The 22,169-nt window shown below is 45.4% G+C and overlaps 1 protein-coding gene across 1 annotated transcript in view; it reads right to left on the reverse strand.

The window, feature by feature from the left end:
• Bathy13g02910 (unnamed protein product) overlaps positions 1 to 21,341 on the reverse strand; it is a gene marked incomplete at both ends in the record, with an annotated part of 48,933 nt that extends 27,592 nt beyond the window's left edge. The window contains one exon of the mRNA XM_007509475.1: positions 1 to 21,341. This exon is cut by the window's left edge and continues 27,592 nt beyond it. Coding sequence (XP_007509537.1) covers positions 1 to 21,341 — 21,341 coding nt within the window.
• Between the last annotated feature and the right edge of the window lie 828 nt (positions 21,342 to 22,169).

Raw genomic sequence — 22,169 nt, forward strand, 5'->3', positions numbered from 1 at the left:
CCATGAAACATGCGCTCCATATTTGTAACTCTCGAAGTATCCCATGCGCCGATGTCTCCGTTAAAAGAACGAGCAAATTTAAACATTTGGTACATACTCGTGACGCTCGAAACGTTCCACGCGGATATGTTACCGTTGAAATTTTCTCTCATGGCAAAAACACTTTGCATGTTCGTAACTCGACCAACGTCCCAATCTGGCATTGTTCCGAGCTTTCGTCTTGAACCAAATCTTTCGCACAATCCATAAATAGGGTCCTCGAGCAAGCATTCAGAAACTGCATCCATCAGATTCATGTCGTCGAGTTCTAATCTGCAAGCTTGTCCGACACAACAGTCTAATTCGCGAGAGCACATGCACGAACTTGGAGGTCCGCTGATCATACTCTCACATTTGAACTTGGCAAGAAAAGAATTCGCATTAGTAAACATTCCATCCATGTTGGTATCACTAGACGTAACTAAGAATGTAACATCGCGATCGAAAGCACTCGCACCTTCAAACATGCGCTCCATGGTGAGTACTTTAGTCGCACTCCAAAATGTCAAAGGCTTGTTAAACGAAGCTGCGTTGAGAAATAGCTTGTCCATAAAAACGACATTCGAAGTATCCCACCGAGAAATATCGCCATTGAACTCAACTTTGTTCTCAAACGCACTCCCCATGTTCGTTACCAAACTAGTATCCCAGTTTGACATGATGTCAAAACTCGTCGTGGATTTCCCGTAAATTTGACAATCGCCGGAAATCGGCGCCTCTTCTAGACATTTGGTAATGGCGAATTCAAAGGTAACATCAGTGACCAAAGTTTTACTTCTTTGCTGCTTACACGAGCTTAAAATAGTCTCGTCCTTGCATTTAAAATTCGCATAGAATTCAACAGCCCCGAGAAAAATACCATCTTGGGAAGAACTCGCCGCGAACCCTTCCCATACTGCGATCTCCCGAGCAAATGCTATTGCGTTTCGGAACATGGATTCCATATTCGTCACACTGCTCGTGTCCCACAAACTAATGTCACCATTGAAAATTGATCTATCTTGAAAAGCTCCTCGCATATCACTGACGAGATGAACATTCCATTCAGGCATTACTCCAAAACCGCTCGAAGCGCCGAATGTTTCGCACAATCCGTATTCTGGATCTTCCGCCAGGCACGAAGCAAGAGAAGAATTAAATGAGGAATCAGTTAAACAACCGATGCAATGACAGCTTTTGGGAGGGCCATTTTCGTTCTCTGCGCATGCGTACTGTTCAAAAAAAGCAGCTGCTCCAAGAAACATATTTGTCGTGTCGACTACACTGTTCGTATCCCATAGCGTTGATGTCTGGGAAAAGGATATTGATCTTGCAAACATACTATTCATACTCGTTACCGAAGACGTATCCCAATCTGATATGGTCTCGTTGAAGTTTTGTGCATCTTCAAACATACTAGACATATCAGTAACCTGAGAAACATCCCACGATCCGATTGCTTGATTGAAGGTGGTAGCCGTATTAAACATGCCGCGCATAGTTTTTACGCTACTTGTATCCCAACGAGAGATGTCTGCGTTGAAAATGGCTGAATACGAGCGATTGCAATCAGTCGCAAAATTATCACAGTTTGCCCCAAACGCGAACGACATATCGATAACCGAGCTTGTATCCCAATCTTCCATAATACCATAATCCGTTGTGACCGTACCATACGAAATGCATTTTCCTTCTTCTGGGGATTCAGCCAAACACGCACCAACAGCAGCTTTAAAGTTTGTATCGTCCAAACATAAACCCGACTTACACGTACACTTAACAGGAGGACCGTAATCACCGTTCGGACAACTGAATCTCGCGTGAAATGCATGCGCATCGTGGAACATATGATAAGTACCAGACGTGGTCGTAGTCGTTGAAGTTTCCGGCCAGGAGGTGAGATCTTGTGCAAACTCGTAGGCATAACGAAACATGTAATCCATATTTGTGACTTTCGATACGTCCCAGTTTCCAATCGGTTGATTAAACTTTTGCGCATGGTTAAATAAATATTCCATATTCGTCACGGATGAAACGTCCCAAGAGCTGATATCCTGGTTGAAAGAATACGCATAATAGAATGGACCAAACCTCATACTCGTGACTTTCGATACGTCCCAATTCGCGAGCTTAGGATTCGCATTCGAATCATACATCATGCGATACATGTCTGTCAAACTAGAAGTTTCCCAGTTGCTCAAGTCGCCAAAAAAACTGTGCTGACTATAGAACATGTACCGAAAAGTAGTCACGCTCGATACATCCCAGCCGTCAATCGCGCCGTTGAAAGTATCCGCACTTCGAAAGATGCCCTCCATGTTCTTGACGCGAGAGGTGTCCCATCCGTTCAAGTCTTGATTATATTTGTCTGCATTGTAAAACAACTCATACATAGTCGTCACAGACGAGACATCCCAAGAACTGATATCCTGGTTGAAAGAATACGCGTGGCTAAAAACCTCACTCATACTAGTCACTCTCGAAACGTCCCAGTTTGCAACTTTCGGATTCGCATTCGAAGTATAGAATATACGGTACAAACGTGTAAGACTCGAGGTATCCCAGTCGCTCAAATCTTGAGTGAAAGCGTTTGCATTTTGGAACATGTTGCTCATGTCCGTTACAGAGGAGACATCCCAGGCGGTGATGTTCCCATTAAAACTTGAATACCCAGAAAACAAACTTTGCATGTCTGTCACTTTACTCACGTCCCAGTCTGCCATAACACCGTATTCGCTCTCATAGCACTCGCCATTAGAAAAATATTGACCGAAGCTCACGAAGAAACATTCCCTGATGGCACTCCTGATGTTTGCGTTCGTGATTGGGGTCAAAACAGAGGATGGGGGAGGTAATAAACAAGATGAAGCAAAAGATTGACACCACCTCGGCGGTCCCTGATTTACATTCGGACACCAATACTTCGCCTTGAACGCCGTAGCGCCACTGAACATTTCGCTCTGGTAGTTCTCAACGGCGCTTCCAATCCACTTTGATACGTCGTATGTAAATAGACGAGCATCATTAAACATGTAACTCATGTCTGTGACCCTCGACGTGTCCCAACTCGAGACATTCTGGTTGAAAACGTAACAAAAACGGAACATGTAACGCATACTCGTCACTTGGGATACGTCCCACGTACCAACCTTGCCGTTAAAGTCGTGAGCGTACTCAAACATGTAGTGCATATCCGTCACGCTCGATGTATCCCATTTATCGAGATCTTGGTCGAAGTCGTGGGCGTAGTGGAACATGTAATACATGTTTCGAACGTTCGACGTGTCCCAACCGTTCACTTCGCCGTTGAACTTGTGCGCGTACGTGAACATGTAGTTCATCTCCGTCACGCTCGATGTGTCCCAAGCTGTCAAGTTGCGATTAAACATGTACGCGCGATCAAACACGCGGTGCATAGTCTGCATGCTCGAGGTATCCCACATCGCAATGTCAGGATTTGCGTTTGACGAATAAAAGATTCGGTACATGTCACGAACACTCGAAGTATCCCAGTCATTCAGATCGCGATCGAAGCTGTTCGCACCGTAAAACATCTGACGCATCGTAGTCACGCTCGAGGTGTTCCATCGAGAAATGTCGCCATTGAAACTGCCCTTGTTATAGAAAGCGTCTTGCATCTTCGTCACCAAGCTCACGTCCCATGTAGACATCACTCCAAATTTCGTCGTCGAGGTACCATAAGTGACGCAGTCTCCAGTGACAGCAGATTCGCTCAGGCACGAGTTTATAGCGGACTGAAAATTTGAATTCGTTAACTTCTCGATTGGGCCGCACGAGTTCAAGGGTCCAGATATCTCGTTTTCACAGAGGAATTTTCCAGCAAAAGATACTGCTCCGTAAAGCATTTCAGTCTGCCTGTCTTGCGTTGCCACACCAGACCACTGCGAAAGGTCCGCCGTGAATGATGTCGCATTGAAAAGCAAGTATTCCATGTTTGTGACGGCTCGGGTATCCCAACCAGAAATATCACCTTTGAACGCGATTCGATATTTGAAAGCTCCGGCCATGTCAGTCACTCGCGATGTGTCCCAGATAGATATAGATGCACCAAGCTTCGTACTGACACTTCCGTACGTTAAGCACGCTCCATGAATAGGATCCTCTAAAAGACACGCAGAAATAGCATCGTGAAAAGTAAAATCATTCAAACAGTACTCGAAATTGGAACAAGTGCAAGAACTCACCGGACCGTCATTTTGATCAGAGCACGAATATTTCTCGAGAAATGCGAGAGCGGAGGTGAATACAGAAGATGAAGTCGTCGTCGCTGCCGGACCAGTCCACCTAGAAAGTGGTTGAGAAAATGCGGTTGCATTACGAAACATTTCGTTCATGTTAATGACGCTTGACGTGTCCCAGTTTTGAATGGCCTGATTAAAGGAAATCGCCAAGTGGAACATCCCGCTCATGTCTACAACATTGACAGTGTCCCATTTTTGAATGGCCTGATTGAAGGAACTTGCCTCACGAAACATTTCGTTCATGTTAATGACGCTTGACGTGTCCCAGTTTTGAATGGCCTGATTAAAGGAAATCGCCAAGTAGAACATCCCGCTCATGTCTTTCACGCTCGAAGTATCCCAATCCCCAAGAGCTCGATTGAAAGTTTCAGCGCCATAGAACATACGCGAAAGACTCGTAACACTCGAGAGGTCCCAGCCATCGATTAAACCGTTGAACGAAGCAGCCTCGAAAAACATATAGTCCATGTTCAAAACACTTGAAGTCACCCACCGGTTTATGGAGAACGATCCAGTGAACGCCTTTGCTCCATAAAACATGCCGTCCATAGAAGTTACGCTTTTTGTCGACCATTTAGAAAGGTCACCATCGAAATGAAGCTCGTTCTTGAACGCATACGACATATTCGTTACTTTTGAAACGTCCCAATCTGATAATACACCAAACTTCGTTTGCATGGTTCCATAGCTTACGCAATTACCATCCACAGGAGACTCCAAAAGACAGTAATAAACGGAAGTGAAAAAATTTGTGTCTGAAAGTGAGTAAGTGCTGCTGTATTTATCGGTGCACTTAACAGGAGGACCGTAATCACCGTTCGGACAACTGAATCTCGCGTGAAATGCATGCGCATTGTGGAACATATAATAAGTACCAGACGTGGTCGTAGTCGTTGAAGTTTCCGGCCAGGAGGTGAGATCTTGTGCGAACTCGTAGGCATAACGAAACATGTAATTCATATTTGTGACTTTCGATACGTCCCAGTTTCCAATCGGTTGATTAAACTTTCGCGCATGGTAAAATAAATATTCCATATTCGTCACGGATGAAACGTCCCAAGAGCTGATATCCTGGTTGAAAGAATACGCATGATAGAATGGACCTAAACTCATACTCGTGACTTTCGATACGTCCCAATTCACGAGCTTAGGATTCGCATTCGAATCATACATCATGTGATACATGTCTGTCAAACTAGAAGTTTCCCAGTTGCTCAAGTCGCCAAAAAAACTGTGCTGACTATAGAACATGTACCGAAAAGTAGTCACGCTCGATACATCCCAGCCGTCAATCGCGCCGTTGAAAGCATCCGCACTTCGAAAGATGCCCTCCATGTTCTTGACGCGAGAGGTGTCCCATCCGTTCAAGTCTTGATTATATTTGTCTGCATTGTAAAACAACTCATACATAGTCGTCACAGACGAGACATCCCAAGAACTGATATCCTGGTTGAAAGAATACGCGTGGCTAAAAACCTCACTCATACTAGTCACTCTCGAAACGTCCCAGTTTGCAACTTTCGGATTCGCATTCGAAGTATAGAATATACGGTACAAACGTGTAAGACTCGAGGTATCCCAGTCGCTCAAATCTTGAGTGAAAGCGTTTGCATTTTGGAACATGTTGCTCATGTCCGTTACAGAGGAGACATCCCAGGCGGTGATGTTCCCATTAAAACTTGAATACCCAGAAAACAAACTTTGCATGTCTGTCACTTTACTCACGTCCCAGTCTGGCATAACACCGTATTCGCTCTCATAGCACATGCCGTCGACATAATATTTACCCGCGTTTGAAAATAAACAAGTCTTGACGGCGTCTTTGATGTTTTCGTTCGTGATTGGGGTCAAAACAGAGGATGGAGGGGAAGGCGGCGTCGAGGAAGTCGGGCAAGAATAAATGCAAACGCATTGTGTAGGTGGGCCTCGATTTACATCCGGACACCAATACTTCGCCTTGAACGCCGTAGCGCCACTGAACATGTTACTCTGGTAGTTCTCAACGGCGCTTCCAATCCACTTTGATACGTCGTATGTAAATAGGCGAGCATCATAAAACATGTAATTCATGTCTGTGACCCTCGACGTGTCCCAACTCGAGACATTCTGGTTGAAAACGTAACAAAAACGGAACATGAAACGCATACTCGTCACTTGGGATACGTCCCACGTACCAACCTTGCCGTTAAAGTCGTGAGCGTACTCAAACATGTAGTGCATATCCGTCACGCTCGATGTATCCCATTTATCGAGATCTTGGTCGAAGTCGTAGGCGTAGTGGAACATGTAATACATGTTTCGAACATTCGACGTGTCCCAACCGTTCACTTCGCCGTTAAACTTGTGCGCGTACGTGAACATGTAGTTCATCTCCGTCACGCTCGATGTGTCCCAAGCTGTCAAGTTGCGATTAAACATGTACGCGCGATCAAACACGCGGTGCATAGTCTGCATGCTCGAGGTATCCCACATCGCAATGTCAGGATTTGCGTTCGACGAGTAAAAGATTCGGTACATGTCACGAACACTGGAAGTATCCCAGTCATTCAGATCGCGATCGAAGCTGTTCGCACCGTAAAACATCTGACGCATCGTAGTCACGCTCGAGGTGTTCCATCGAGAAATGTCGCCATTGAAACTGCCCTTGTTATAGAAAGCGTCTTGCATGTTCGTCACCAAGCTCACGTCCCATGTAGACATCACTCCAAATTTCGTCGTCGAGGTACCATAAGTGACGCAGTCTCCAGTGACAGCAGATTCGCTGAGGCACGAGTTTATAGCGGACTGAAAATTCGAGTTCGTCAAACAATACGCAGAGGTGCAAGTGCACGAGCTTATAGGGCCGTTACTTGAGCTTGTGCAAGAGAATCTTTGATGGAATGTCAATGCCTCGAGAAAGATGCCCTCAGTATTTGTCACACTCGATGTATTCCATTTACTCAAAGGCTGATTAAACGCTCGAGCGTTGGAAAATGTATGGGACAAACTAGTCACGCTCGAAGTATTCCACGACGAAAGTGGCTGATTAAAAGTGTGCGCGTGTGTGAACATCCATTGCATGTCCCTCACGTTTGAAGTTTGCCAAGTGCCAATAGGTTGATTAAAGGAGGACGCGTAATGAAACATGTCACGCATGTTGGTGACGCTAGAGGTATCCCAGGAAGAGATATCTGCGTTGAAAACAGGTTCGTACTTGAAAGCGTACGAAAGATCCGTAACCTTTTCGATATCCCAGTTCGGCATCGTCCCAAAGTTTGTAGTAAGAAGACCGTATGTAATGCATTCGCCGTGTATCGGAGATTCAGACAAACAGGCTGTGATGGCATCGTAAATTGTCGAATCACTAAGAGGGGATGGCGTCGGTCGTACTTGGCACGAAGTTAAAGGTCCGCGCAAAATATCGGAACACAAGTATCGAGCTTGAAATCCAATAGCACCGTATAACATGTTATCTTGCATGGTCTTCGCGGCAGGACCCGTCCATTCATGCAAGGATTGTTTGAATGCAGTGGATCCATACAATATATAACGCATATCGGTGACGGCCGAGGTGTCCCAAGCTCCTATAGGTTGATTAAAAGAACGAGCGTTGTAAAAGAGTCCCTTCATGTTCGTTACTTTTCTAGTATCCCATTTGGATATATCTCCGTCGAAGTTTTCGTAATCTTTGAAAGCGTGAGATAAGCTCGTGACGCGAGAAACGTCCCAATCAGGCATAGCTCCGTATTTCGCTAATCCAGAACACAAGCCATCGACAGGATTGGTACTCAAACACGCAGAAATTTGACTCAAAAGAATAGAATCCGTGATTGGACAGTCAAACTTACACGTACACTTAACAGGAGGACCGTAATGACCGTTCGGACAACTGAATCTCGCGTGAAATGCACGCGCATCGTAGAACATATGATAAGTACCAGACGTGGTCGTAGTCGTTGAAGTTTCCGGCCAGGAGGTGAGATCTTGTGCGAACTCGTAGGCATAACGAAACATGTAATTCATATTTGTGACTTTCGATACGTCCCAGTTTCCAATCGGTTGATTAAACTTTCGCGCATGGTAAAATAAATATTCCATATTCGTCACGGATGAAACGTCCCAAGAGCTGATATCCTGGTTGAAAGAATACGCATGATAGAATGGACCTAAACTCATACTCGTGACTTTCGATACGTCCCAATTCGCGAGCTTAGGATTCGCATTCGAATCATACATCATGTGATACATGTCTGTCAAACTAGAAGTTTCCCAGTTGCTCAAGTCGCCAAAAAAACTGTGCTGACTATAGAACATGTACCGAAAAGTAGTCACGCTCGATACATCCCAGCCGTCAATCGCGCCGTTGAAAGCATCCGCACTTCGAAAGATGCCCTCCATGTTCTTGACGCGAGAGGTGTCCCATCCGTTCAAGTCTTGATTATATTTGTCTGCATTGTAAAACAACTCATACATAGTCGTCACAGACGAGACATCCCAAGAACTGATATCCTGGTTGAAAGAATACGCGTGGCTAAAAACCTCACTCATACTAGTCACTCTCGAAACGTCCCAGTTTGCAACTTTCGGATTCGCATTCGAAGTATAGAATATACGGTACAAACGTGTAAGACTCGAGGTATCCCAGTCGCTCAAATCTTGAGTGAAAGCGTTCGCACTTTGGAACATGTTGCTCATGTCCGTTACAGAGGAGACATCCCAGGCGGTGATGTTCCCATTAAAACTTGAATACCCAGAAAACAAACTTTGCATGTCTGTCACTTTACTCACGTCCCAGTCTGCCATAACACCGTATTCGCTCTCATAGCACTCGCCATTAGAAAAATATTGACCGAAGCTCACGAAGAAACATTCCCTGATGGCACTCCTGATGTTTGCGTTCGTGATTGGGGTCAAAACAGAGGATGGGGGAGGTAATAAACAAGATGAAGCAAAAGATTGACACCACCTCGGCGGTCCCTGATTTACATTCGGACACCAATACTTCGCCTTGAACGCCGTAGCGCCACTGAACATTTCGCTCTGGTAGTTCTCAACGGCGCTTCCAATCCACTTTGATACGTCGTATGTAAATAGACGAGCATCATAAAACATGTAACTCATCTCTGTGACCCTCGACGTGTCCCAACTCGAGACATTCTGGTTGAAAACGTAACAAAAACGGAACATGAAACGCATACTTGTCACTTGGGATACGTCCCACGTACCAACCTTGCCGTTAAAGTCGTGAGCGTACTCAAACATGTAGTGCATATCCGTCACGCTCGATGTATCCCATTTATCGAGATCTTGGTCGAAGTCGTGGGCGTAGTGGAACATGTAATACATGTTTCGAACGTTCGACGTGTCCCAACCGTTCACTTCGCCGTTAAACTTGTGCGCGTACGTGAACATGTAGTTCATCTCCGTCACGCTCGATGTGTCCCAAGCTGTCAAGTTGCGATTAAACATGTACGCGCGATCAAACACGCGGTGCATAGTCTGCATGCTCGAGGTATCCCACATCGCAATGTCAGGATTTGCGTTTGACGAATAAAAGATTCGGTACATGTCGCGAACACTCGAAGTATCCCAGTCATTCAGATCGCGATCGAAGCTGTTCGCACCGTAAAACATCTGACGCATCGTAGTCACGCTCGAGGTGTTCCATCGAGAAATGTCGCCATTGAAACTGCCCTTGTTATAGAAAGCGTCTTGCATGTTCGTCACCAAGCTCACGTCCCATGTAGACATCACTCCAAATTTCGTCGTCGAGGTACCATAAGTGACGCAGTCTCCAGTGACAGCAGATTCGCTGAGGCACGAGTTTATAGCGGACCGAAAATTTGAATTCGTTAACTTCTCGTGAACGCTTATTGCGCATGAGTTCAGAGGACCAGATTCTTGGTTTTCACAAATGAATTCCCTCCCAAAGGCATACGCTAAATATAACATCCCTTTTTGAGCAACTTGCGTTGCCACACCAGACCACTGCGAAAGGTCCGCCGTGAATGATGTCGCATTGAAAAGCAAGTATTCCATGTTTGTGACGGCTCGGGTATCCCAACCAGAAATATCACCTTTGAACGCGATTCGATTTTTGAAAGCTCCGGCCATGTCAGTCACTCGCGATGTGTCCCAGATAGATATAGATGCACCAAGCTTCGTACTGACACTTCCGTACGTTAAGCACGCTCCATGAATAGGATCCTCTAAAAGACACGCAGAAATAGCATCGTGAAAAGTAAAATCATTCAAACAGTACTCGAAATTGGAACAAGTGCAAGAACTCACCGGACCGTCATTTTGATCAGAGCACGAATATTTCTCGAGAAATGCGAGAGCGGAGGTGAATACAGAAGATGAAGTCGTCGTCGCTGCCGGACCAGTCCAACTAGAAAGTGGTTGAGAAAATGCGGTTGCATTACGAAACATTTCGTTCATGTTAATGACGCTTGACGTGTCCCAGTTTTGAATGGCCTGATTAAAGGAAATCGCCAAGTAGAACATCCCGCTCATGTCTTTCACGCTCGAAGTATCCCAATCCCCAAGAGCTCGATTGAAAGTTTCAGCGCCGTAGAACATACGCGAAAGACTCGTAACACTCGAGAGGTCCCAGCCATCGATTAAACCGTTGAACGAAGCAGCCTCGAAAAACATATAGTCCATGTTCAAAACACTTGAAGTCACCCACCGGTTTATGGAGAACGATCCAGTGAACGCCTTTGCTCCATAAAACATGCCGTCCATAGAAGTTACGCTTTTTGTCGACCATTTAGAAAGGTCGCCATCGAAATGAAGCTCGTTCTTGAACGCATGCGACATATTCGTTACTTTTGAAACGTCCCAATCTGATAATACACCAAACTTCGTTTGCATGGTTCCATAGCTTACGCAATTACCATCCATAGGAGACTCCAAAAGACAGTAATAAACGGAAGTGAAAAAATTTGTGTCTGAAAGTGAGTAAGTGCTGCTGTATTTATCGGTGCACTTAACAGGAGGACCGTAATCACCGTTCGGACAACTGAATCTCGCGTGAAATGCATGCGCATCGTGGAACATATAATAAGTACCAGACGTGGTCGTAGTCGTTGAAGTTTCCGGCCAGGAGGTGAGATCTTGTGCAAACTCGTAGGCATAACGAAACATGTAATCCATATCTGTGACTTTCGATACGTCCCAGTTTCCAATCGGTTGATTAAACTTTCGCGCATGGTAAAATAATTGTTCCATATCCGTCACGGATGAAACGTCCCAAGAGCTGATATCCTGGTTGAAAGAATACGCATAATAGAATGGACCATACCTCATACTCGTGACTTTCGATACGTCCCAATTCGCGAGCTTAGGATTCGCATTCGAATCATACATCATGTGATACATGTCTGTCAAACTAGAAGTTTCCCAGTTGCTCAAGTCGCCAAAAAAACTGTGCTGACTATAGAACATGTACCGAAAAGTAGTCACGCTCGATACATCCCAGCCGTCAATCGCGCCGTTGAAAGCATCCGCACTTCGAAAGATGCCCTCCATGTTCTTGACGCGAGAGGTGTCCCATCCGTTCAAGTCTTGATTATATTTGTCTGCATTGTAAAACAACTCATACATAGTCGTCACAGACGAGACATCCCACGAACTGATATCCTGGTTGAAAGAATACGCGTGGCTAAAAACCTCACTCATACTAGTCACTCTCGAAACGTCCCAGTTTGCAACTTTCGGATTCGCATTCGAAGTATAGAATATACGGTACAAACGTGTAAGACTCGAGGTATCCCAGTCGCTCAAATCTTGAGTGAAAGCGTTTGCATTTTGGAACATGTTGCTCATGTCCGTTACAGAGGAGACATCCCAGGCGGTGATGTTCCCATTAAAACTTGAATACCCAGAAAACAAACTTTGCATGTCTGTCACTTTACTCACGTCCCAGTCTAGCATAACACCGTATTCGCTCTCATAGCACATGCCGTCGACATAGTTCTTGGCAGAGTTTGCAAGCAAACAAGTCTTGACGGCGTCTTTGATGTTTGCGTTCGTGATTGGGGTCAAAACAGAGGATGGAGGGGAAGGCGGCGTCGAGGAAGTCGGGCAAGAATAAATGCAAAAGCATTGCGTAGGTGGGCCTCGATTCACATCCGGACACCAATACTTCGCCTTGAACGCCGTAGCGCCACTGAACATTTCGCTCTGGTAGTTCTCAACGGCGCTTCCAATCCACTTTGATACGTCGTATGTAAATAGACGAGCATCATAAAACATGTAACTCATGTCTGTGACCCTCGACGTGTCCCAACTCGAGACATCCTGGTTGAAAACGTAACAAAAACGGAACATGAAACGCATACTTGTCACTTGGGATACGTCCCACGTACCAACCTTGCCGTTAAAGTCGTGAGCGTACTCAAACATGTAGTGCATATCCGTCACGCTCGATGTATCCCATTTATCGAGATCTTGGTCGAAGTCGTGGGCGTAGTGGAACATGTAATACATGTTTCGAACGTTCGACGTGTCCCAACCGTTCACTTCGCCGTTGAACTTGTGCGCGTACGTGAACATGTAGTTCATCTCCGTCACGCTCGATGTGTCCCAAGCTGTCAAGTTGCGATTAAACATGTACGCGCGATCAAACACGCGGTGCATAGTCTGCATGCTCGAGGTATCCCACATCGCAATGTCAGGATTTGCGTTTGACGAATAAAAGATTCGGTACATGTCACGAACACTCGAAGTATCCCAGTCATTCAGATCACGATCGAAGCTGTTCGCACCGTAAAACATCTGACGCATCGTAGTCACGCTCGAGGTGTCCCATCGAGAAATGTCGCCATTGAAACTGCCCTTGTTATAGAAAGCGTCTTGCATGTTCGTCACCAAGCTCACGTCCCATGTAGACATCACTCCAAATTTCGTCGTCGAGGTACCATAAGTGACGCAGTCTCCAGTGACAGCAGATTCGCTCAGGCACGAGTTTATAGCGGACTGAAAATTCGAGTTGTTCAATAACGAAGAAGAGACGCATGAGTTGATCGGCCCATTGCACGAACTTTTGCAAGTGAACTTTTCAGTAAAAGAAGATGCTCCAAGGAAAATTCCTTCCTGCTCATCAGAAACGAAAGATCCTTTCCAAAATGAGATTAACTGATTGAAAGCAGTGGACCGGTGAAACATCCAAGCAGCGGAAGTAACACTGCTTAAATCCCATTGACGTAACTGCTGATTGAATTGAGTGGCACCATCGAACATTGCAAACAAACTTCTACATTTTCGAGTATCCCATTTACTCAAAGGCTGATTAAACGCTCGAGCGTTGGAAAATGTATGGGACAAACTAGTCACGCTCGAAGTATTCCACGACGAAAGTGGCTGATTAAAAGTGTGCGCGTGTGTGAACATCCATTGCATGTCCCTCACGTTTGAAGTTTGCCAAGTGCCAATAGGTTGATTAAAGGAGGACGCGTAATGAAACATGTCACGCATGTTGGTGACGCTAGAGGTATCCCAGGAAGAGATATCTGCGTTGAAAACAGGTTCGTACTTGAAAGCGTACGAAAGATCCGTAACCTTTTCGATATCCCAGTTCGGCATCGTCCCAAAGTTTGTAGTACGAAGACCGTATGTAATGCATTCGCCGTGTATCGGAGATTCAGACAAACAGGCTGTGATGGCATCGTAAATTGTCGAATCACTAAGAGGGGATGGCGTCGGTCGTACTTGGCACGAAGTTAAAGGTCCGCGCAAAATATCGGAACACAAGTATCGAGCTTGAAATCCAGTAGCACCGTATAACATGTTATCTTGCATGGTCTTCGCGGCAGGACCCGTCCATTCATGCAAGGATTGTTTGAATGCAGTGGATCCATACAATATATAACGCATATCGGTGACGGCCGAGGTGTCCCAAGCTCCTATAGGTTGATTAAAAGAACGAGCGTTGTAAAAGAGTCCCTTCATGTTCGTTACTTTTCTAGTATCCCATTTGGATATATCTCCGTCGAAGTTTTCGTAATCTTTGAAAGCGTGAGATAAGCTCGTGACGCGAGAAACGTCCCAATCAGGCATAGCTCCGTATTTCGCTAATCCAGAACACAAGCCATCGACAGGATTGGTACTCAAACACGCAGAAATTTGACTCAAAAGAATAGAATCCGTGATTGGACAGTCAAACTTACACGTACACTTAACAGGAGGACCGTAATGACTGTTCGGACAACTGAATCTCGCGTGAAATGCAGGTGAATCGCCGAACATATAATAAGTACCAGACGTGGTCGTAGTCGTTGAAGTTTCCGGCCAGGAGGTGAGATCTTGTGCGAACTCGTAGGCATAACGAAACATGTAATTCATATTTGTGACTTTCGATACGTCCCAGTTTCCAATCGGTTGATTAAACTTTCGCGCATGGTGAAATAAATATTCCATATTCGTCACGGATGAAACGTCCCAAGAGCTGATATCCTGGTTGAAAGAATACGCATAATAGAATGGACCATAACTCATACTCGTGACTTTCGATACGTCCCAATTCGCGAGCTTAGGATTCGCATTCGAATCATACATCATGTGATACATGTCTGTCAAACTAGAAGTTTCCCAGTTGCTCAAGTCGCCAAAAAAACTGTGCTGACTATAGAACATGTACCGAAAAGTAGTCACGCTCGATACATCCCAGCCGTCAATCGCGCCGTTGAAAGCATCCGCACTTCGAAAGATACTCTGCATGTTCTTGACGCGAGAGGTGTCCCATCCGTTCAAGTCTTGATTATATTTGTCTGCATTGTAAAACAACTCATACATAGTCGTCACAGACGAGACATCCCAAGAACTGATATCCTGGTTGAAAGAATACGCGTGGCTAAAAACCTCACTCATACTAGTCACTCTCGAAACGTCCCAGTTTGCAACTTTCGGATTCGCATTCGAAGTATAGAATATACGGTACAAACGTGTAAGACTCGAGGTATCCCAGTCGCTCAAATCTTGAGTGAAAGCGTTTGCATTTTCAAACATGTTACTCATGTCCGTTACAGAGGAGACATCCCAGGCGGTGATGTTCCCATTAAAACTTGAATACCCAGAAAACAAACTTTGCATGTCTGTCACTTTACTCACGTCCCAGTCTGGCATAACACCGTATTCGCTCTCATAGCACATGCCGTCGACATAGTTCTTGGCAGAGTTTGCAAGCAAACAAGTCTTGACGGCGTCTTTGATGTTTTCGTTCGTGATTGGGGTCAAAACAGAGGATGGAGGGGAAGGCGGCGTCGAGGAAGTCGGGCAAGAATAAATGCAAACGCATTGTGTAGGTGGGCCTCGATTTACATCCGGACACCAATACTTCGCCTTGAACGCCGTAGCGCCACTGAACATGTTACTCTGGTAGTTCTCAACGGCGCTTCCAATCCACTTTGATACGTCGTATGTAAATAGGCGAGCATCATAAAACATGTAATTCATGTCTGTGACCCTCGACGTGTCCCAACTCGAGACATTCTGGTTGAAAACGTAACAAAAACGGAACATGAAACGCATACTCGTCACTTGGGATACGTCCCACGTACCAACCTTGCCGTTAAAGTCGTGAGCGTACTCAAACATGTAGTGCATATCCGTCACGCTCGATGTATCCCATTTATCGAGATCTTGGTCGAAGTCGTAGGCGTAGTGGAACATGTAATACATGTTTCGAACATTCGACGTGTCCCAACCGTTCACTTCGCCGTTGAACTTGTGCGCGTACGTGAACATGTAGTTCATCTCCGTCACGCTCGATGTGTCCCAAGCTGTCAAATTGCGATTAAACATGTACGCGCGATCAAACACGCGGTGCATAGTCTGCATGCTCGAGGTATCCCACATCGCAATGTCAGGATTTGCGTTTGACGAATAAAAGATTCGGTACATGTCACGAACACTCGAAGTATCCCAGTCATTCAGATCGCGATCGAAGCTGTTCGCACCGTAAAACATCTGACGCATCGTAGTCACGCTCGAGGTGTCCCATCGAGAAATGTCGCCATTGAAACTGCCCTTGTTATAGAAAGCGTCTTGCATGTTCGTCACCAAGCTCACGTCCCATGTAGACATCACTCCAAATTTCGTCGTCGAGGTACCATAAGTGACGCAGTCTCCAGTGACAGCAGATTCGCTCAGGCACGAGTTTATAGCGGACTGAAAATTCGAGTTCGTCAAACAATACGCAGAGGTGCAAGTGCACGAGCTTATAGGGCCGTTACTTGAGCTTGTGCAAGAGAATCTTTGATGGAATGTCAATGCCTCGAGAAAGATGCCCTCAGTATTTGTCACACTCGATGTATCCCATTTACTCAAAGGCTGATTAAACGCTCGAGCGTTGGAAAATGTATGGGACAAACTAGTCACGCTCGAAGTATTCCACGACGAAAGTGGCTGATTAAAAGTGTGCGCGTGTGTGAACATCCATTGCATGTCCCTCACGTTTGAAGTTTGCCAAGTGCCAATAGGTTGATTAAAGGAGGACGCGTAATGAAACATGTCACGCATGTTGGTGACGCTAGAGGTATCCCAGGAAGAGATATCTGCGTTGAAAACAGGTTCGTACTTGAAAGCGTACGAAAGATCCGTAACCTTTTCGATATCCCAGTTCGGCATCGTCCCAAAGTTTGTAGTACGAAGACCGTATGTAATGCATTCGCCGTGTATCGGAGATTCAGACAAACAGGCTGTGATGGCATCGTAAATTGTCGAATCACTAAGAGGGGATGGCGTCGGTCGTACTTGGCACGAAGTTAAAGGTCCGCGCAAAATATCGGAACACAAGTATCGAGCTTGAAATCCAGTAGCACCGTATAACATGTTATCTTGCATGGTCTTCGCGGCAGGACCCGTCCATTCATGCAAGGATTGTTTGAATGCAGTGGATCCATACAATATATAACGCATATCGGTGACGGCCGAGGTGTCCCAAGCTCCTATAGGTTGATTAAAAGAACGAGCGTTGTAAAAGAGTCCCTTCATGTTCGTTACTTTTCTAGTATCCCATTTGGATATATCTCCGTCGAAGTTTTCGTAATCTTTGAAAGCGTGAGATAAGCTCGTGACGCGAGAAACGTCCCAATCAGGCATAGCTCCGTATTTCGCTAATCCAGAACACAAGCCATCGACAGGATTGGTACTCAAACACGCAGAAATTTGACTCAAAAGAATAGAATCCGTGATTGGACAGTCAAACTTACACGCACACTTAACAGGAGGACCGTAATCACCGTTCGGACAACTGAATCTCGCGTGAAATGCATGCGCATCGTGGAACATATAATAAGTACCAGACGTGGTCGTAGTCGTTGAAGTTTCCGGCCAGGAGGTGAGATCTTGTGCAAACTCGTAGGCATAACGAAATATGTAATCCATATCTGTGACTTTCGATACGTCCCAGTTTCCAATCGGTTGATTAAACTTTCGCGCATGGTAAAATAATTGTTCCATATCCGTCACGGATGAAACGTCCCAAGAGCTGATATCCTGGTTGAAAGAATACGCATGATAGAATGGACCATAACTCATACTCGTGACTTTCGATACGTCCCAATTCGCGAGCTTAGGATTCGCATTCGAATCATACATCATGTGATACATGTCTGTCAAACTAGAAGTTTCCCAGTTGCTCAAGTCGCCAAAAAAACTGTGCTGACTATAGAACATGTACCGAAAAGTAGTCACGCTCGATACATCCCAGCCGTCAATCGCGCCGTTGAAAGCATCCGCACTTCGAAAGATACTCTGCATGTTCTTGACGCGAGAGGTGTCCCATCCGTTCAAGTCTTGATTATATTTGTCTGCATTGTAAAACAATCCATACATAGTCGTCACAGACGAGACATCCCACGAACTGATATCCTGGTTGAAAGAATACGCGTGGCTAAAAACCTCACTCATACTAGTCACTCTCGAAACGTCCCAGTTTGCAACTTTCGGATTCGCATTCGAAGTATAGAATATACGGTACAAACGTGTAAGACTCGAGGTATCCCAGTCGCTCAAATCTTGAGTGAAAGCGTTCGCACTTTGGAACATGTTGCTCATGTCCGTTACAGAGGAGACATCCCAGGCGGTGATGTTCCCATTAAAACTTGAATACCCAGAAAACAAACTTTGCATGTCTGTCACTTTACTCACGTCCCAGTCTGGCATAACACCGTATTCGCTCTCATAGCACATGCCGTCGACATAATATTTACCCGCGTTTGAAAATAAACAAGTCTTGACGGCGTCTTTGATGTTTTCGTTCGTGATTGGGGTCAAAACAGAGGATGGAGGGGAAGGCGGCGTCGAGGAAGTCGGGCAAGAATAAATGCACTGACACCACCTCGGTGGGCCTCGATTCACATCTGGACACCAATACTTCGCCTTGAACGCCGTAGCGCCACTGAACATGTTACTCTGGTAGTTCTCAACGGCGCTTCCAATCCACTTTGATACGTCGTATGTAAATAGGCGAGCATCATAAAACATGTAATTCATCTCTGTGACCCTCGACGTGTCCCAACTCGAGACATCCTGGTTGAAAACGTAACAAAAACGGAACATGTAACGCATACTCGTCACTTGGGATACGTCCCACGTACCAACCTTGCCATTAAAGTCGTGAGCGTACTCAAACATGTAGTGCATATCCGTCACGCTCGATGTATCCCATTTATCGAGATCTTGGTCGAAGTCGTAGGCGTAGTGGAACATGTAATACATGTTTCGAACATTCGACGTGTCCCAACCGTTCACTTCGCCGTTGAACTTGTACGCGTACGTGAACATGTAGTTCATCTCCGTCACGCTCGATGTGTCCCAAGCTGTCAAATTGCGATTAAACATGTACGCGCGATCAAACACGCGGTGCATAGTCTGCATGCTCGAGGTATCCCACATCGCAATGTCAGGATTTGCGTTTGACTCGTGAAAGATTCGGTACATGTCACGAACACTGGAAGTATCCCAGTCATTCAGATCGCGATCGAAGCTGTTCGCACCGTAAAACATCTGACGCATCGTAGTCACGCTCGAGGTGTTCCATCGAGAAATGTCGCCATTGAAACTGCCCTTGTTATAGAAAGCGTCTTGCATGTTCGTCACCAAGCTCACGTCCCAATATGGCATCGGCCCGTATGTCTCCAAGCTAGAACAATAACCGTCCACCGGATTAGTGCCTAAGCAGCTGTTTACAGTTGTTTTAAAAGTTGAATCTGTAAGAGGGACAATAGCGAAACATGAACTTATTGGTCCTAACATTCCAAACGAACATATGAAAGCCTTGATGAACTTAGTCGCTCCGTAAAATAATCTTTCCTGCGGAGTTGTGGCAGCTGCACCGGTCCATTGGTTCAGATCGCGATTGAAAGAAGAGGCATTAAAGAACATTTGGGCCATACTTGTGGCGCTGCTCGTATTCCATCCAGATATATCGCCGTTGAATGATATTGCGTCTTTGAACGCGTAATCGAAATTTCTCACCAGAGCGGTATTCCAACTAGAAATATCTCCAACGAAATTATATCTATTTTCAAAAGTACTATTCATATTCGTAATTCTACCCGTGTCCCAATTCTGAACAATTCCAATTTTCTTCTCGATTAGACCAAAATTTGGACAAATTCCATACAACGGGTCTTCAGCTAAACACGCAGCGATCGATTCGTGAAAATTTTCATCTGATAATACATAATCTTGCGCAAAACAAGTGTTCGGTGGTCCATTCACGGCATTAGCACACGTGAAGTTATTTTGAAATGCAGTAGCGCCGTCGAACATGAGCCGAAACACCATAACATTCGCAGTATCCCAGCCAGAAACATCCGAATCGAAGGAAACCGCTTGATAGAACATCGCGTCCATGTTCGTCACGCTCGAGGTATCCCAGCGCGAAATATCACGATCGAAGGAGCTGCTTCCTTCAAAAACTGACTGCATATCTTTCACTCGAGATGTGTCCCAATTGCCAATATCTGCATTAAACTTGGCTGTCCATGCAAACATGTAACGCATGGTCGTTACCTGCGAGGTAATCCATCGAGATATATCTGAATTAAAAGTCGACTTGCCCGCAAATCCAACGATATCACCATCATCGGTGTACCCAATCATGCTAGTAACGAGGTGAGTGTCCCACTCCGGCATCGTACCAAACTTCGATCTCGATAAACCGTATGTCGAACAAAGCCCCTTCACAGGGTCTTCCATGAGACAAGCTTCAACTGCGATGTGAAAAGTTTCATCTGTCAAGCAATGGCTTGATAAGCACGAGCAAGAACTCGGAGGACCTGTCAGTGAATCGGCGCATTTATACTTCGCAATAAAAGCTTTTGCTCCTAAAAACATATTTGCCTGCAGAGAAAGCGCCGCCGGGCCTTCCCAAGTGTTCACGTGATGGTCAAACTCAAGAGCTCCATTAAACATTTCATTCATACCGAGAACTTGAGATGTATTCCAACGTCCTATGTTTTGGTTGAACTCGATTGCTCCGTCAAACATACCAGTCATGTCTCGAACGCTTGAAGTATCCCATTTAGAAATATCCTTATTAAATTTTGCCGCTTTTGCGAACATGAATTTCATACTCGTGACTTGTCCCGTGTTCCAAGTCGATAAATCGCCGTTAAATGCTGCTCTTCCTCCGAACCCAGTAAAAGATGATCCAAGTTTTCCATCCATATTGGTCACCCTGCTCGTGTCCCATTTCGGCATAACGCCATAATTTGTAGAGTTTGTACCCCACTTTGAGCACAAACCGTCTCTCGGGGCTTCTTCGAGACATTTTTCCACGGCAAGGTGAAAGTTACCATCCGTCAGATAGCAGTTTTCGCCTTTACAAACGCAGGAATTTGGCGATCCACTCACCATAGAATCACACTCGTATTTCTTTTGAAACGTTGTCGCTCCAGAAAACATGCCTTGAAATCCGTCTCCGACGCAGGATTCGAACAAATTCGTTACTAAGAGCGCAAATAGGTCGAGCGTAAACATGAAGCGCTTCGCCGTTCGTTTCGCGCACTCGTTCGATTCAGTCCTCCTCCTCCTCCTCCACGTCTTCTTCGTTGTGTTTGTCGTCTTCATACTGTTATTTGCTTCGTCGTACATGCGGATGATTGCCGTCCTTATTTTTCAAGACAAAAACTGTTTGTAATAAAAAGAGTCAGAAGCTGAGAAAATTATTTAGAGTGTCAGAGTAGGTCAAGATTCATCTGCAGCCAGCAGAAAGGAGAGCAAGCCGAAGAGACGCGACGACGACGACGACGACGACGACGACGACGACGACGCGCGCGCGAGATAGAGAGAAAGAAAAATGAGAGAGAAAAAAGAAGAAACGGAGAAAGGAAAGCAGAGAGAACCGCGCTCCAAATCATCAAATCAAAATCGCCCCCAAAAGACGCCTCACCCTCTTTTTTCGTTTTTAAAACCAATTTAATGCTTCCTGACCTTTTCGTTCGAACTCTTTTAAGCCGCTTTGAACGCGAATAAATCACAAACCAATCGCTCAGAGCGCTGATCTAAGTCTCGCGCAGGGGCGTTTGATCCTGAACAGAAACCGAAGTGTTGGTGTTTGTGACGTTTTCTGTGTGAAAGAAGTGGATTTCTACGGCGTGAAAATATGTGACGTCCACCTCCACAAAATTGTTTTTAGAGTTCTAGCTGAAAAAAAGAAAAAAAAAGAAAAAACTCTGTCAGGCTGTGGGAAAATAACTTTCTCGTTCGCGAGTTTGTTTTGAAAGAAGGGCAGCTTTCACCCGCTCATCGCTCATCGAGGATAGAGAGAGAAATCATACGTGCGTTTGTGTGTGTATGTGTGTGTGTGTGTGTGTGTGTGTGTGCGAGAGAGAACGAGAGGGAAAAGTGACATAAAAAAGATGTGCGCCGACGTCTCGCGTTTTTTCAAAAGAATAA

The sequence above is a fragment of the Bathycoccus prasinos genome (genome assembly GCF_002220235.1).
Source record: "Bathycoccus prasinos genomic : Chromosome_13".
In the NCBI taxonomy this organism is placed as follows: Eukaryota; Viridiplantae; Chlorophyta; class Mamiellophyceae; order Mamiellales; family Bathycoccaceae; genus Bathycoccus; species Bathycoccus prasinos.